Genomic DNA, 16,815 nt, shown 5'->3' on the forward strand with positions numbered 1-16,815 from the left:
CGCAGAGTTCATTCACTTACCTAACACTAAAGAAGTTTGTCGTATTCAGCAGCACTGTATGAAAATCCTTCTGATGGAAACTTTCCTTAAGCAAATATTTGAACTGATAGGCAATAAAAGACGACCTAGGAAGTTATTAAGATTTTGGATCACCAGTTGGAGTTTTAGAGATGTCAGTTTTGAGAGCAGGAGACAAAGCTGGCATGGGCTTGTTTTATTTTGCTGAGCATACATATAACCAACATAGCTGATGGATAATAAATACTAACAAGGCAGAAGACATTACTCCAAAAGTACAAGTTTCCTTTTGTGTCTGGGGAAGAGATCAAGGCAGTAATTGATACTCTTTTAACACAGGGATGTGCTCTGTGGTTACCTTTTATGCACCAACATTGGGAATATTCCAAGGCTTGGAGAACTCGACGGTGAAATCACATCTACATTAGTTGTACAGCAGGGAAGAACATTAAACTGCAGGTAACTAACCTTTTTAATGATTGAACTGGTCACTTTAGTTCTCAATAACACAGCTTGGAATGCCACTGTTTCCAGTGTACGTGCAAATTCATAGTCTGAACTTGAATCTGGTTCATAAAGGTGATTGAGTAAATCCTAACAGAAAATAGATGAGAAGGATGCCTGTGGACTGTTATGTCATTGTTGGAATTATGTTTACTTGATCAGTAAAATCCTCCAGGGTTTGGCTTGCATTCCCTTCTTATTAAGAAAGATTGGGACTTCTGGGTAGAGTCATTCATCACATGGCTGCTCATTATGCTTTTTTCTGATGTCTCACAATATTAAATTTTCTTTGGAAGTTATATATCTTCAGAAAAAAACAAAAATGGGGTAGCGGCCGTAACAGTCCACATCTGGCTGTGTGGCTCATAATTAGGGGAGCCTTTTGAGAAAGTTGAATTCATAGGTCAGTAAGAGGAAATGCTGAAACCCAACCTGAGATGTCTTGTAACAACTCAGAAGACTGAGAAATTGGCAGCCTAATCTGCTGTTCAATGAGAGATTAGGTGAGTTTCAAGGAAGGTTTGTAGAGAACAAAGCTGTTTGGGAAGAGAAAGAAAAAGGAAAGAGAGGAGCTTAAGGCACAGATTCCCAGACTTCTTTCATGACTCAGCCACAATGGGACTAGCCCACCCTTCTGTTGGAGACTCAGGCTTTGTCTCCACAGAGAGAGAAGGGTTGGTATCAGGGTCATGTGGAAGTGGGTCAGCCTTGAGGACTGCTCTCTGAGAATGCCCTGAAGTTCCAGTCATCTGTCTGGTCATTAATGACATGCATACAAAGAAAGTCTCTAACATGGAAACCCAGAGTGAACAGAAAGCCCCGAGACTTTTTTATCATGAGATGAAAATATAATGTCCTACTTCAGTCAAACAGATCATGTAAGAAAAAGATTCTGTTGCATTAAAATACAACAGCAGAAGTGAAGTTTAGTTGTTAAAAATTGTCTCCCTAGAAGTAGGGCAACAACCAAGAAAAGAAACTGTTTACCTTTGGATCTATTCTGTTTATCTGTTCTATCAGTCTGTCTGTCATCTGTCTGTCTTTCATTGCTCCTACTTTCCTAGGGAGCCTTAACTAATATATTTACAAATATTTTAAAAAATGAAAGCAAACTTGGTATTTTACTTTAAAAAGAAAGAAAGAGAACAATGAGGACAAACTCACCAATTGGAATCGAAATAAAGAACAGAGAGATAGTGAGGAGGAAGCTGTCAACCAGTGACACCAGAGACAGATGTGATACCAGAGACAGATGTGACACCAGAGACAGATGTGACACCAGAGACAGATGTGACACCAGAGACAGATGTAAACTTCACTATGGAAACTGAGCACTGTGGGGCAGAGTCATCAAGTTTCCACAGAAGAGACTGGGAATTAGAGTGGCTTAAGGTTTGTCACCAGGAGTCCAGGAAATCAGAAGACACTGGAAAACTATTTAAAAGTTAAAATTTTGTATGAGACCCAAGCCAGGGCTCCTAGAACACATCTCTAATCCCAGCACTCAGAGACTGAGGCAGGAGATGATGAGTTTGAGATGAGCCTGAACTACATAGAAGATCCTGTCTTTAAAAAAAAATCACTTATACTTTGAGACTAGAAAATGACATTTCAGCATGCAAATTTCCCCCATATTTGTTCCCCTATACCTCTCTTCAAAAAGTTAACAAAACAATTGTACCCCCACAAAAGTGAAGATTAAAGAAAGGAAAAGAAAGGCCAGGAATAGAGGAAACAGGGTCTTCCACTGAGAGACAGCATCACACAGAGGCTGATGGCGAGAGGGATCCAGGATTTATAGTTCTGTGCCAGGGACAGGGTAAAACCAGGACAGGAAGGAGCTGGTGGGACTCTAGGAGAGCTGTCCCCAGGAAGGAGCTGGTGGGACTCTAGGAGAGCTGTCCCCAGGAAGGAGCTGGTGGGACTCTAGGAGAGCTGTCCCCGGGAAGGAGCTGGTGAGACTAGGAGAGCTGTCTGCAGGAACATGGACTGATGCTCAGCTTCATTTTCAGTGGGGATTAACAGCCAGAGACCTTGAATTAATCTTGTATTAAAGATGGTAAATGCGTAGGAAAGTAGACAGATTAACAGCCAACAAAGAAAGGAATAATCTAAGGTAAGACAGAAAAGTAAGTCGGAGAGTAATCATGGCAGTTGCTCAACTAAATAGCATTTACATAGTTATAATAATGTACTGTATTTGTTACTGATTAAATAATGTTTATTATGAAAGGATAAGGAAAGGAGAAATTGCACCTAGAACTATGAAGGGAAAAAGGGAGATAAATTCTCTTATCGTAGGTGGGGAAATTAATTGATAATACCTACAGTTGAAAGATTAAAAAAATTAGTATAACGTAAACTTTCTGAGGCATAAGAATAGCAAAGGTGTAGAAAGTGGTTCTCTCCTAGAAAGGCTGTGGCTGTGGATAATTGCTTTATTTCATGCAAGAACCCAATTTATCTAATGCTAGGGAAACGACTCAGCTGGTAAAGTCTTATGATTTAAACATGAGGACCTGAGACGGATCCCGAGTACCAACGACAGCCATGTAAGCAACTTGAACACATCAGTGTATACTTCTAACCCTGGTGTGAGGTACAGAAAGAAGCATCCTTGAGGCTTGCTGGCCAACCAATGAATCCATGGGTTCCACATTCAGTGAGGACACCCTTGTTCAGAAAAGAGGGTGGAGAGCAATTGAAAAACACAGCCATTGTCTTCTGCTCTCTATACATACACAATCCTTATTTTAAACACATTTGAAAACTTAATAAACCAATTAGACTTGCAAGGAAAATTAATAAAGATAGCTCAGTTCTGGCCCCTATTGTAATAATTTTGTTTAAATTATGTTAAAGTTCAAAAAAAGAAGAAAAGCCGGACAACGGTGGCACACAACTTTAATCCCAGCACTTGGGAGGCAGAGGCAGTGAAGTCAGCCTGGTCTATAGAGGGAGTTTCAGGACAGGCTCCAAAGCTGAAGAGAAACCCTGTCTTGAAAAACCAAAAAAATTATGTTAAATTTTAACTAAATTTAATTGTTTTATTTAATTAATTTTTAGATCTAATTAAATTTTGTCTGAATTTAGAGATAATATCTCTGAAGAGAGATCAAAAGCTTCTATTACTTCCTACACTTACAAGATATTTCTGGGTTTATGGTGTATACCTGTAACCCTGGTAAATGGAAGACGGAAGCCAGAAAAGTAAAAGCTGAGGCTAGTTTTGATTACATTAAGAGCTTGATGCCAGCCTGGGCTACATGAAAATCCTATCTCCATGAAACAAACGAACAAGAAACTAAACACCCTTTGGCTACTGGCTTCCATGAAATTACAAATAGAAGACCAGAGAAGGAATAGTTCCTGCTTTTAGTCTTATACTCAAGATGAATGTGAATTAATGGAATCCTGTTTTCCTTATTGCTTCCCATGTAATTTTAGTGGTGGGCATGTCAAGCTTGAAGAAGATGTTGATCTTGGCTACGTGGAAGATGGGACACCCTGTGGCCCTCAGATGATGTGTTTGGAACACAGGTGTCTGTCTGTGGCTTCCTTCAACTTCAGCACTTGCCTGAGCAGTAAAGCAGGCACTGTTTGTTCAGGGAACGGAGTAAGTGCCCAAACCATCCATTTCTCTGTGTTTCAGAAGTAGATATGACCTCCTTAATCGTGGGCACTGTTTGTTCAGGGAACAGAGTAAGTGCCCAAACCATCCATTTCTCTGTGTTTCAGAAGTAGATATGATCCTGTAATACCTCCTTAATCGTGGGCACTGTGATTAACCGTGTTTCTGGTTGGCGTGTGAACACGAACCTGATCAAAGCTGCTTGAATGTTTTTGTGTATAATTGAGAAAGTCTGAGAATAAGAAAACTGGTAATTTTCCTAATCAAATTTGTCAGCCTTCCTTTCTTATGCTAAGAATAATGGCACATAGTGTAATGACAAGTTTTCTGGGCGTGATTTAGGAGATTTTAGCCATCTATATTGGAATTTTTAAATGATTTTTTTAAATTACTACTGTTAATTCTTTTTTTGTTGTTTGTTTTTAACATCTTGGCTGCAGTGTCTCCTCCCTCCTCTCCGCCCAGCCCCTCACGCAACCCACTCCTCCCTCCCATTCACTCCTCCCCCATTTATCCAGCTTTCTCATTTTCATTAGGAATTCCTTACTTGTAGGTGGTTTGGTTTTTTTCCTCTTTTTGCCAGCATCACAGAGTCTTTGAATTGCTTGTATTATCCAGTTGAGGTGAAGGACCTTGTTGTATAATTTGAAGCTTTCAGTCCTGATCATTCCATCTGATAGATATCAAATGTCCTTGAGAACCATGCTTGGGCTGACAGGCAAAGGTCTCTTCACTTTAGGAACCAACCAGCTGTCACTATTCGCCAAAGAGCAGGAAATGTTAGGACACATAAGAGAGAGAACAATGCAGTTATGCAACTGCTCCTGTGATGTAAGAGGGGTTGTTTTTCTCCTTCTTGTAATCAGTAGGAGGGTTTAGGGAAATAGTTCTTGTGGGACCAAAGAAATGAGAAATGAAATCATTTTTTTTATCATCCTCTCCTAGTGAATTTTAAATACATGCTAAAATAAGAAATGGTTTTCTATAGTAATGGTTAAACAGATTAATAAGAGTCAGACAATGTAAGATTTTATACAGCATAAAATAATTTATAATAATCATATGTTATGCAGAGGTATTATTCTACATAATCAAAAATGTTTTACTGTATATGTTTATGGTGAGTGTGTGTGTGTATGTGTGTGTGTGTGTGTGTGTACAAATACATACCATGAGATATGTGCTGGTCAGATAATATTGTGGAGGAGTCTGTTCTCTCCTTTCCTATGCATGGATTCCTGGGGTTAACTAAGCTTATGAACCTTACATAGCCAGTGTTTTACCCACTGAGTCATTTTGCCAGTTCCCTGCATGTTTTTCAATTGTAGTAACTCAACTGTATATACGGCAAAAAGCTAAAATCAGGATGGAAGTATTCGTTGTGGACACCATCAAAGGCCGTGTGTAGTCGCTGTGAGTCAGGGTTTGCTTGTTTCTCTGTAACAGAGGACTGACGTTTCTGCTGGCTCTCTCTCACCTTTGGATTTTAGGTTTGCAGCAATGAGCTCAAATGTGTGTGCAACAGGCACTGGGTAGGTGCCGACTGCAGTATTCACTTTCCTCATAATGACGATGCAAAGGCTGGCATCACCCTGTCCGGCAACGGTAGGTACCCAGCTTGGTATTACGTCACACTTATCTATAGCAGAAGAGGCATTTTGTTTATATACATTTATATTTGAGATCTTTATCATAGCTCCAAAATAAATGCTATTTACGTAATGAAGAGGGAGTCTACCTTGTAAAACCAGCCATTTTCATTAAATCGTAAAGATTTGCCAACCTGACGATAATTTAGCCTTCTGACTTCACCTTATTCTGCCCTACTTCAGAGATTTTTTTTTCAAGTATTATGATTATCCGAGGCTATGAACAAAGCCTAGCATCTTTTCTTTAACTTATTCTTTGACAATTTCATGCGTGTATGTAGCACATTCTGTCACGCTTATCCCTCCCACACTCCCTCGTCCTCCTCTGACTCCGAGTAACCCCTGCCTTTTTTTGTTGTGTTTTTATTTTTTGACATTTCTTTGAACTTAAGAAACTTAAATGGTGTCTCGGGGGTTAAGAACACTTTTTGCTCTTGCAGAGGACCCAGGTTCTGTCCCCAGGGCCTACACGATGGATTAGAGCTATCCATTAACTCCGCCTCCAGGAGATCTCACACTCTCCTCTCAACTCATTGCGCCCCGAGCATGCACATACTGTACATACTTATAGGCAAAACACTCATCCACGTAAAATAAAGTAATAAAAAATAAAGTTTCCAATTTAAATGGATAACTATATTTTTTGAGCTGAATAAATGAGAAGAATGAGTTGATTTTTAAGTTTTTGTTATAGAATCTCATTTCTATAGTCTAAACTTTGAGACGCATAGAAGTACTGTAATTGGCCAAGGTGATAAGGATTGAGAACATGCATCAGATGTGACAGGAGGGGCAGTTCTGAAAACGTGATTGGCTCAGTCATAGAAGGGGAAACTAAGTGTAGACAGTTAAAGAGTTCACCCTTCAGAGATCAAGATTTCCTGTAAACAATTAAGTAATTTCATTCTTGTGGCTCCTTTTGTGTGGAATAGTACTCAACTCCCAATGTGCACTTACCTCCCAAGGCTAAGAACAAACAAATGTACTCATCGAAATCATCTATACAGGCTTAAATCTTAGTAACACGATTCTAATAAAGCCCCAGGATGTTTAAAAATTCGATGTCCTCAGATAGCGATGATAAATGGAAATGAAGCACTTGTTCCCAAGGTCAGTGTAAATACGGGAGTGTTTGTAGTACCTGGATCTCCAGTTGTTCAAAAGGCATTACTTAGAAGTAGCCACACAAGTTTGCTGATCCCTGTTTAAATCCCTGGAAGAGCAGGAAGGGTGGGCAGACCTGCTAAGTCTTTGTGTAAACAGCCAGAGCCTTGTACAGATCAGATGATATTGTTAGTGCGATGGTCACTCGTGTCACTGACTGTCCTCCTTGTTTTCCCTTCTAGGTGTTGCTGGCACTAATATCATAATAGGAATAATTGCTGGCACCATTTTAGTGCTGGCCCTCATATTAGGAATAACTGCCTGGGGTTATAAGTAAGTTAAAATTTTCAGTATTATTACTGTAAAAAATCACTTAATCTTTTGATTACGGGCTAGAGAGGTGTTTTGGTGGTTAAAATGCCAATGGCTTTTGTAGAGGACTCAGTTTTGATCCCAGTACCAGTCTGAATGGCTCGTAAACCCATGGACCTCCAGTTCAGGGATCTGACACTCTCTTCTAGCCTCCTTGGGTACCTGCACACACACACACACACACACACACACACACACAACACACACACATACATACAAACACACACATACACACAAACACACACACACAATTAAATGTTAACTGGAAGGTTGTATATCTTAACCTCTGTATTTGTAATAAAAGTCTGGCTCGTAAACCCATGGACCTCCAGTTCAGGGATCTGACACTGTCTTCTAGCCTCCTTGGGTACCTGCACACACACATACACACACACACACACACACACCACACATACACACACACAAACACACATACACACAATTAAATGTTAACTGGAAGGTTGTGTATCTTAACCTCTGTATTTGTAATGAAAGTCTGGTCCAGCAATCAGAGATTACCCAACCTTGGTACAGTTAGAAGTAATGATAATTTATCACATTTTAGAATTTGAAGCAACTGTTTTTCCTATTCTGAAAATACTGAGTGTTGGTTTAAGATCAATGTTAATTGTGAGTGAATGCATACTGTATCCATACATCACCTTTTGTCCTAATAGCATGAATATATATGAGTTTCTTCCTATGAAGAACAGATTCTTGTGAGATTCAGGTGGCGTTTTTTTTTAACTCAGTTTCATCTGCAATATCTAGATGCCCGATTCCTTCTTAAGCTTCAAAGCTCACTATATAATTTCTTGTTTTCATTTTTAAAAACTGAGTCATCTGTTTTTGGATATTTACCAGCCTCAGACATTTCCCTTTTGAAGACTTATAAATTGTTCTTCAGTGTTCTAGTAACTATTTTTTTGTAGAACAGTCTGGTTTTAATATACTTATACATTTATATTTATATGAGTGGCAGGTTAGTTCATTATATAGGGCTTTTTGCACTTTTGGCTCATAGGCAACAAGGCTTATAAATTCAGCTTTAGCTTCCATTCAGATTTTATAGCTTCTGAACAACTTTTTTTTCACATTTAAAGCAGCGTCCAGTTTGCACTAGGAGTCTGTGGTGATTATGGGGAAAGATGGGGTCAGGAGGTTATGGGGGTGACATGGTATACATTCCAGAGTGTGTGGCATGTAAGGAGGATTCCATGTGGACAGAGCTTGCCATGATGACCCCTTGAGGTAGACTGAGCACCTTACAGCCGACTCAGACAGGTGTGACACCCTCAGGGACACATGGCACACAAGATGGGGACAGAGACCAGAGGAGACACCAAAGGGAACACACAGAGACTAAGACAATGGCCAAGACCAGGAGGGCGCTCTGCCCCCTCCCCCACTCATCTGGCATCATGTTGAATACTTACAGGCAACCTCCAGACTTCTGGTCCCTTCTAGTGACTATTTAATGTTACGGCTTAAATGTAGCATAAACCTTTCATTCTCGAGTTGGATTTTCATTGCTGGTGCAAATACCTGAGGAGCTAAGAAAGGGTTGTTGTGGCTTTAAGAGGTTCTCACCAAAACATGTCCCCGTTGCTTTGGGACAGTACTGAGGCAACACCAAGGAGTGTTCACAGTAAGCAGTATGATTGTCATCTACTGTGGTCTAAAACCAAATCAAAGGAGACACCTTTAAATGTGTATGTGTCAATTGTTTGTAAAATTAAAACCCTGCCATCATTTTACTGAGAAGGGAGAACAGTTATTTAACTGTTTGTATGCTGACATCATTAAAATACAGGAAGTCACCACTGGATGGCTGTATTAAAACAAAACAAAACAAAATAAAACAACGGGCGGTGGTGGCGCACGCCTTTAATCCCAGCACTCGGGTGGCAGAAGCAGGTGGATCTCTGTGAGTTTGAGGCCGGGCTGGACCAATAGCCTCCAAAACAATACAGAGAAAACCTGTCTTGTAAAAAACCAAAAAAAAAAAAAACCAACAACAACAAAACAAACAAAAAAACCAAAGCACACAGTATCCTGAGGAAGTGTGGCTCATGTGCATGGGATAGCCTGGAGAAGATGCTCACATGTACATGGGATAGCCTGGAGAAGATGCTCACATGTACATGGGATAGCCTGGAGAAGATGCTCACATGTACATGGGATAGCCTGGAGAAGATGCTCACATGTATTGGGATAGCCTGGAGAAGATGCTCACATGTATTGGGATAGCCTGGGGAAGATGCTCACATGTATTGGGATAGCCTGGAGAAGATGCTCACGTATGCATGGGATAGCCTGGAGAAGATGCTCACATACATATACATGGGATAGCCTGGAGAAGATGCTCACGTATGCATGGGATAGCCTGGAGAAGATGCTCACATACATATACATGGGATAGCCTGGAGAAGATGCTCACGTATGCATGGGATAGCCTGGAGAAGATGCTCACATGTGCATGGGATATCCTGGAGAAGATGCTCACATGTACATGGGATAGCCTGGAGAAGATGCTCACATGTATTGGGATAGCCTGGGGAAGATGCTCACATGTACATGGGATAGCCTGGAGAAGATGCTCACATGTATTGGGATAGCCTGGGGAAGATGCTCACATGTATTGGGATAGCCTGGAGAAGATGCTCACGTATGCATGGGATAGCCTGGAGAAGTAGCATAGCATCACACCAGGCTTTGCCCTGATTAGCTAGCACTCGGTCAGTTGGAGCAGCTGCTCAGTGCATTTCAAAGTGTGATTTAGGCGCTTGTAAAATTGTCTGACTGGAAGGCCTTCCTTCATGCCACAGGCAAATGAGCTCTTTCTTGGAGTCATTATTTTCTCCTGATGAGGACACAGAAGAAGATAATCTTATTGCAAGCATTGCTGGTTTTTAGTACTCAGGGGTTTTATTTGGTCCAATGAAAACTGTAAGACAATGTGTGAATCTCTACTACTTAGTGATACAGGTGGATATTTAATTTTTATAATCCTGGGAAAAGTTACTGTCCTCAATACATGAGACCAAAACATACCTATTGCTAGTGAAACTACTTTTGTCTGTCAAAAGTGTCTGTTTTCTTTAGGGAGGTTTGCATTTTGTCTTTTTAGCATTTCAAAATTTGTACACTTTGCAGATTGAATAAGACAAAAAAACAGATTTTGTTCTTATATCCTTCTTAGACATCACTTGAACCTAAGATTCAAGTTTTAGAGTTTTCAAAATTATTCAGGATATGGTTGTTTTGTTTTCCTGGTTTGTTTGTTTGTTTGTTTAAAACAGGATCTTACCCTGTAGCCTTGGCTGGCTTCAAACTCACTATGTAGGCTTGTGTGACCTTGAACTCACAGAGACCTCCCTGCTTCTTCCTCCTAAGTACCCGACTTAAAGGCATGCACCCCATACCAGAAATAGAGTGAGAATATAGAAATGGTTTAGAAATAGAGTGATAGATAGATAGATAGATATAGATAGATAGATAGATAGATAGATAGATAGATAGATAGATAGTATTTTATTTGGAGTTGAAAACAGACTGTGGACCTCGGAAGCCATTTTCGTGTTAATTCTTCCAATAAAATATCCCACCCTTTCTCCAAGCCTTGGAGTGCAGGGTAGCAAACAGAGAACACTCACTCGGAGCTATATGGTTCAGGTCCCAGAATGACATGAAAAAGTAAACTATACTTCATAGAAAGATGCCGGGCTTGCGTTTCCCAGAGCTGACAGCCAGTGCAGTGGAGCCGAGTACTAAATTGTCACTGTCACTCCGTGTGCCTGTTTACCTTACAGTGTTAATGGAATGGACTGGTAGGTGAGGGTGCCCGTGGGGAAGCATTATACTTGATTGTCAAGGATGGGCCCCCAGAGGGCTTAGTCGCCTTTCTAATGTGCCTTCAAAATGCTAATATTCAGCTACGTCAAGATAGAAAGTTGGTGACTTTTGAAAAAAAAATTGCTGCTAGTACATTACCACATGCTTCTGAACAATTATTAGGGAAGTCGTGTAAATTTATTTTAGCTCACAGTCAAATCAAAACCAGAAATGCAACTGTGAGCAAATACATCCAGTGTGAAGCTTGAGAAAGAAGTTATTAATATCTATGAGAGGCCACCTTTATTTTATTGCATTTTTATTGACCATACATGATGAATAAAGTGTGTGCTTGTGTTTTCTCCTCCTTGCACTTCTTAGAAGGAGCTGTAGTTGCTACAGCTGGATGTTTGTGTTTCAGTGGGAGTAAATTAAGACTTATTTCTATGAAAATGTAGTGAATTTATGTAAATAATCTGATTGATTTTGCCATTTAAATCAGCATTTATTCATCTATATCTACTTATCATGTCTCTCTATATTTATAATCTATATATGCACATATCTGCCTATCATCCATCTATCTATCTGTCTGTCTGTCTGTCTGTCTATCTATCTATCTATCCTCTACCTACCTACCTACCTATGTATCTATCTATGTAAATCTATATTTAAAATAGAATTGACAAGGCTGGAGAGATGGCTTAGTGGTTAAGAGATGGCTTAGCTGCTCTTCCAGAGGGCCCATTTCCAATTCTTAGTCCCAGGGGACCTGACACCCTCTTCTGGCTGACATACATACAGGCAAGACACCCAAGCACATAAAGTAAAATAGATCAATACAATTCCAAAAACAGTAGGATTGACTGTAGATAACTATTAAATGTTTGGTACAATAAAACTGATATTGAGAAAACACTTACTCTTTAATGATTACAAACTAACTTATGCATTTAAAAATGGGCAGAAGACCCAGGTTTGATTTCAAGCACATGTACAGTGGGCCACAACCATCTGCACCTCCACTTCTGGGGTATTATCTTCTGTCCACCAGGGGCACCAGGCACACATAGATTATAGACATACACGCAGGCAAAGCACAAATATACATAAAAGGAAGTAAATCTTTAAAGTAAGTAAGTAATCAATCGAAATGGGCAATTGTTTGACAGTATTGTCACTAACCCTTTGGTGTCATCTCTCCTTATGGTAAAGTGAAGTTTTGGGCATGCCCCTCATTTTAATTTTACAATTCAAATTCCTGTCAGGAAGGAGGTTGCACAAATGCTGGGGTTTTTTGTTTGATGCTATGTTCATGTGCTTCTCTAGGTAACTAATGCTTTTTTTTTTCCTTTCTTCTGTCTATGAACAGAAACTATCGAGAGCAGAGGTATGTGATGACAGTGGTCTCAATAGATCGCTGAAATGTTTAACCCTTTGTATCACTGCTGGAATCCACACATGCAGTTTCAAGTGGGATTTTGTCTCTTACGTAATAATGGTCTTGACCTTTTATGATCTCGAAATAATAATTAAATTTACTTTTGATATCAATGTGTATATAGAAATAGATTTTTTCATCAAAAACAAACTTCCTTTATGTTAAGTTGCCATGTTTGTTTACATTGGTTTATTGGCTTTACTTCATGTTTATAATGGTCTTATTACCTAATTGTCTGTAGTAATAACATTAATAAGTTATAAGATTTATCATTTGTTCCTATTAAGGGGATGTTCTGCAATGTTCTTTATGGAACTTTTTGTATGATTCAGTAATCATAAAGGTAGCTAACAAGGGAATTTGCATAGTTAGCCTTTCTGAGCTGCTGTGCCTCTTGTGCTAATATTACATAAAATTCACAGAGAAAGTCAAACGCCTACTTAACATAACCTTAAGATCTCCATTTAGCAAACAGTGGAAAAGAGACAGAGCATTCATGTTTTTTGTGTAGGAATCGCCAGTTTTGCCCAAATTGACATAGTATTTATTGAGGTAGACATTTCACTTCTCACATTTTTTAAATTATTAATTATACTTGCTGTTGGTACCCAAAACTAAAATGTTATCTTGAAAACTGGTCAACCTAGACCAAGTATTGCACATATACTATTCACTTCTGGGTTCAGAGTATTTGCACAGATTCCTGCTTAATTTTTACTCTGTCCCATTGAGTGCCTGTGGAGGTTTAAGGATAGATATGATAAATATAGTGAGACCTTTATAGACTCTGGCCACAAGATTCATTGTTTTTCAGAAATCAAAATTTTAATCATTACTCTCCTATTTCCTTTATTTTATAATTTAAACTCTGTAAGACTTTTGCTATAAATATCTATAGAATCTTTGTGACTACATGGTACCCAAAGATATCAATTGAAATCCTGATCATACTTACATTGAAACAATTATCTATAATCATCTTAACTTTAGATATTAGAAATATTTCCCTTAGGATAGCAAACCCATAATTAGAAAGGTGAAACTTAAACAAAATTTGCTAAAACTTAAAAACAGCTGGATTTCTTTGTGACATGTCTTGAACTCATGAGTATAGAAGCATGTGAAGAAAGCAGGGCCTGTTTAGGTTTCCTGTGGGTAAAAGTTTCCTAGTCATATTGGAAATCTAAGATTTGTGGATTTCTTCAGCAGAAAATAGAATTAAGTTGATGAGATTAAAATTTCATTAAGATTTCAGAACCATTTCTATTGGAACTAAGTAAAACTATGACAAGTGCATAAGCACTAGGATAAACCCGTGCTCGAAGCTACTCTATAGATGCTCTCCAGAACACGGAAACTGCCTACCACAAAGAAATGATTGATATCAGAAAACATATATCAATTTATTATTCTGATTGAACACGTGCATAGTTAAGAACTATTATCACACTATCACTAACTTTTCTGTCTGATATAATTTAACACCTTCTGGTGCTACAGCCATTGTTGCATGGATATGATGACTCTTCTGAAGTCCAGACCATGTCTGGGGAGTCATTCCATCTTCAGAGGAATTTATTCTAGATATTTTGTTACATCTAAACAAAAATTTACCCCTTTGTCCGTGACTGGTGGATATTAGTTCTGTGTAACAGTTCTCAAAGGAGAGAGCAACAGAGGATGGATGGTAGACCGAGACGTTGTGTGTGGAAGTGTCTTTAGGGTTCCTTTGGTGACATGCATTAATGAGAAGAAGGGAAGTGGGTGGGTCAACAGACACAGCATGCATCAGTACAGTTTTCAATCCTGTAAAACTATCCACAGACATTCAAGAGCCACCCGGTCCCAAAGATGCTAGGAACTAAAGCTAAGAATTCTGATGTTATCTTTACCTTTAAATTGGGATTACCTTTGCAGGCTTGTGGTGGGAAGCCCTACTGGCAAGCAGTTAGTAGTTAATCTGCTATTGTGTGATGTAGAAAATTGCTACCATCTCTTAGCGGTTCTGTCAGAGTTCTCTGTATCCTTAAAGCAATGTGGTCAACAGAAAAGACTGCAGTTGAGGCCCACACACTCCTTTTGGCTGATAAACATGATCTTTTGCTTTGGCATTTAGTTCTTCAAGAAATATTAAATATATGGGCATTTGCCAGGCTGCTGGTAACATAGAAAAATGGCCTGGAAATGACAAATTGGACCTAATATTCTGACTTTTGGAGAAGATAGGCATGCAATTCTGTAAATGAACCAGATAACAAACTTCCTACTAAAAAACGGCAAGAAAATAGAAACCCCATTCTAAGACTTAATTGAAGTATACCCCCACAAACATATTAATATAGTACTTTACATCCTCTAGTGGCATTCCATCCTATAGTGGCATTCTTGAAGGCTAAGAACCATGGAATCACAGTGAAGCCTTAGGTATTGAGTCATTGCAAAGATGACTACTTGCCTTTTTCATGAAAACCTCCATGAAAGAAGACATTCATTCATTTCCCCAGCCAATTTTACTGTTTCTTGAGGAATAATTGCATAGAGCATGGTGGCTGTATGGTTTACAGCAAGAACTGTAAATTCTAGTTTTTCAGTCAGATTTGCACATACAAACAGGATAAAGAATATTTAGGGAACTCAAATTTATAAACCATCCACGTTTGGTTGAAATCCTTTCTCTTAGTTTGAAATAAACACATGTCGCTGTGACCACTGAGGAGTGTGATCATTAGACCCCATATTTCTGCTCTGGGGTTTCACCTGAAGCAGAATCTCTCCCTCACCTCCTTTCTTTATCTCTCATCTGTTTTATCCATTTATTTTCTTTTTGTGGACTCCCCCCTTTTTGGCTTCTTCCTCTTCTTTTTTATTTTTGCATTCTTCATATCTCAGGGATATTCATGCATCTGTCAACATGACTTGGTATAGCTTATACAATTTTTTCACAACAAGAGTAACAATTCCTATAAGAGACAGCCACTAACCAGGGAATTGAGAAATGTCTCCTCTACATTTAGGTTATGATCTGGACACCCCCACCCCGTTTTCTGATTTTTGAGTATGCATATGGATTGATGAGACAAATATCGTTGCTCAGTAGATACTTTTAAGGAAGGTGAAAAATCTCTCATAATCAGACCATTTATAGAGTTAGTTCAAAAAAAGAAATGAAAGAAAGAAAGAAAAGAAAAAAACATTCTTGATGTTTAAATTTGTAGGGGGCCAATACTAGCTGGTTTATAATTATGAACACATTGTTATCTAACGTAATATAGAAGCAGTCGATAATCTTGTAAGTCGTAGATGTGGGAAAATAATAATTAACATTTGCATAGTCTGCCCCAAATCATTAATTGATAGGTGTTGATCCTTGTATTAGCAAATAGAAATCCCCTAAATAATGCTATTTAATAAGGTACCTCAGCTCAACCAAGAGGTATATAGAGAAAAAAAAGACACCTTGTAACTAATATAGGAAAGGTTGGTTACTGAGGAAAATAGAATTCAGTCACAAAGCATTTTTCTTTTGTTAATCATTTATACAAATATATGTGTATCTAAAATATTTGTATAGGGTGTAGTAAGAATACAGGAAATTTCCCATTTGAAAACCTACCACTTTGTTAGTCCAAATAATTACATTCAGGATCCAAATTGGGAAAAAACATTAAAAAACACTAAAATTATGAGACAAAAGCCATAAAAGCAGTAAATAATTGGGAAAAGAAGTTCAATCAAAACTTTTAAGGAGCTCATCTAGTTGGCTTTCTATGATTTTTAATAGCAAGTGATGGAGTGTTATTTTATTGCTCAAAGGAACCTGAAATTCTCTCCTTGCTAAAGTAGTAGTAGACTGTTCAAATGCAATAGATACTGAAAAAGGATCAATTTTGAAACAGTGAGGGATGTTAAGTATGACTCTAAAGAAGGCTGTAAGGAAATGTAACATTATCTGAAAGGAAGGAACCTCAAAAAATGTCTCCCTAAGATCCAGTTGTAGGGCGCTTTCTTGGTTAATGATGGATGGTGCACCCAGATCATTATAGTGGGGCCATCCTGACCTGGTGGTTCTGGATTCTATAAGAAAGCAGACCAAGCAAGCCATGAGGAGCAAGCCAGTAAGCAGCACCCCTCCATGGCCTCTGCACCAGCTCCAGGTTCTGCTCTGCTTGAGTTCCTGCCCTTACTGTTTTTGATGAACTGCTATATGGAAGTGTGAGTGAAATAAACCCTTTCCTATTAAAAAATCAACAAAGAATGCTGTA

At 38.8% G+C, this 16,815-nt stretch overlaps 1 protein-coding gene across 21 annotated transcripts in view; it reads left to right on the forward strand.

Annotated features, from left to right (window-relative positions):
• Positions 1-16,815, forward strand: part of Adam22 (ADAM metallopeptidase domain 22) — a 226,899-nt gene that overhangs the window by 189,251 nt on the left and 20,833 nt on the right. For 18 of the 21 annotated variants that reach the window (XM_040735852.1, XM_040735853.1, XM_040735855.1 and 15 more), the window contains exons 22-26: positions 358-477; positions 3,970-4,138; positions 5,644-5,758; positions 7,149-7,239; positions 12,485-12,502. In XM_040735852.1, the coding sequence (XP_040591786.1) occupies positions 358-477; positions 3,970-4,138; positions 5,644-5,758; positions 7,149-7,239; positions 12,485-12,502 (513 nt within the window). The remainder of the gene's footprint in view (positions 1-357; positions 478-3,969; positions 4,139-5,643; positions 5,759-7,148; positions 7,240-12,484; positions 12,503-16,815) is intronic. The other 3 variants (XM_040735860.1, XM_021235182.2, XM_040735864.1) reach the window with 1 other exon arrangement.

Source organism: Mesocricetus auratus, unplaced genomic scaffold (assembly GCF_017639785.1).
Source record: "Mesocricetus auratus isolate SY011 unplaced genomic scaffold, BCM_Maur_2.0 Super-Scaffold_100051, whole genome shotgun sequence".
Lineage (NCBI taxonomy): Eukaryota > Metazoa > Chordata > Mammalia > Rodentia > Cricetidae > Mesocricetus > Mesocricetus auratus.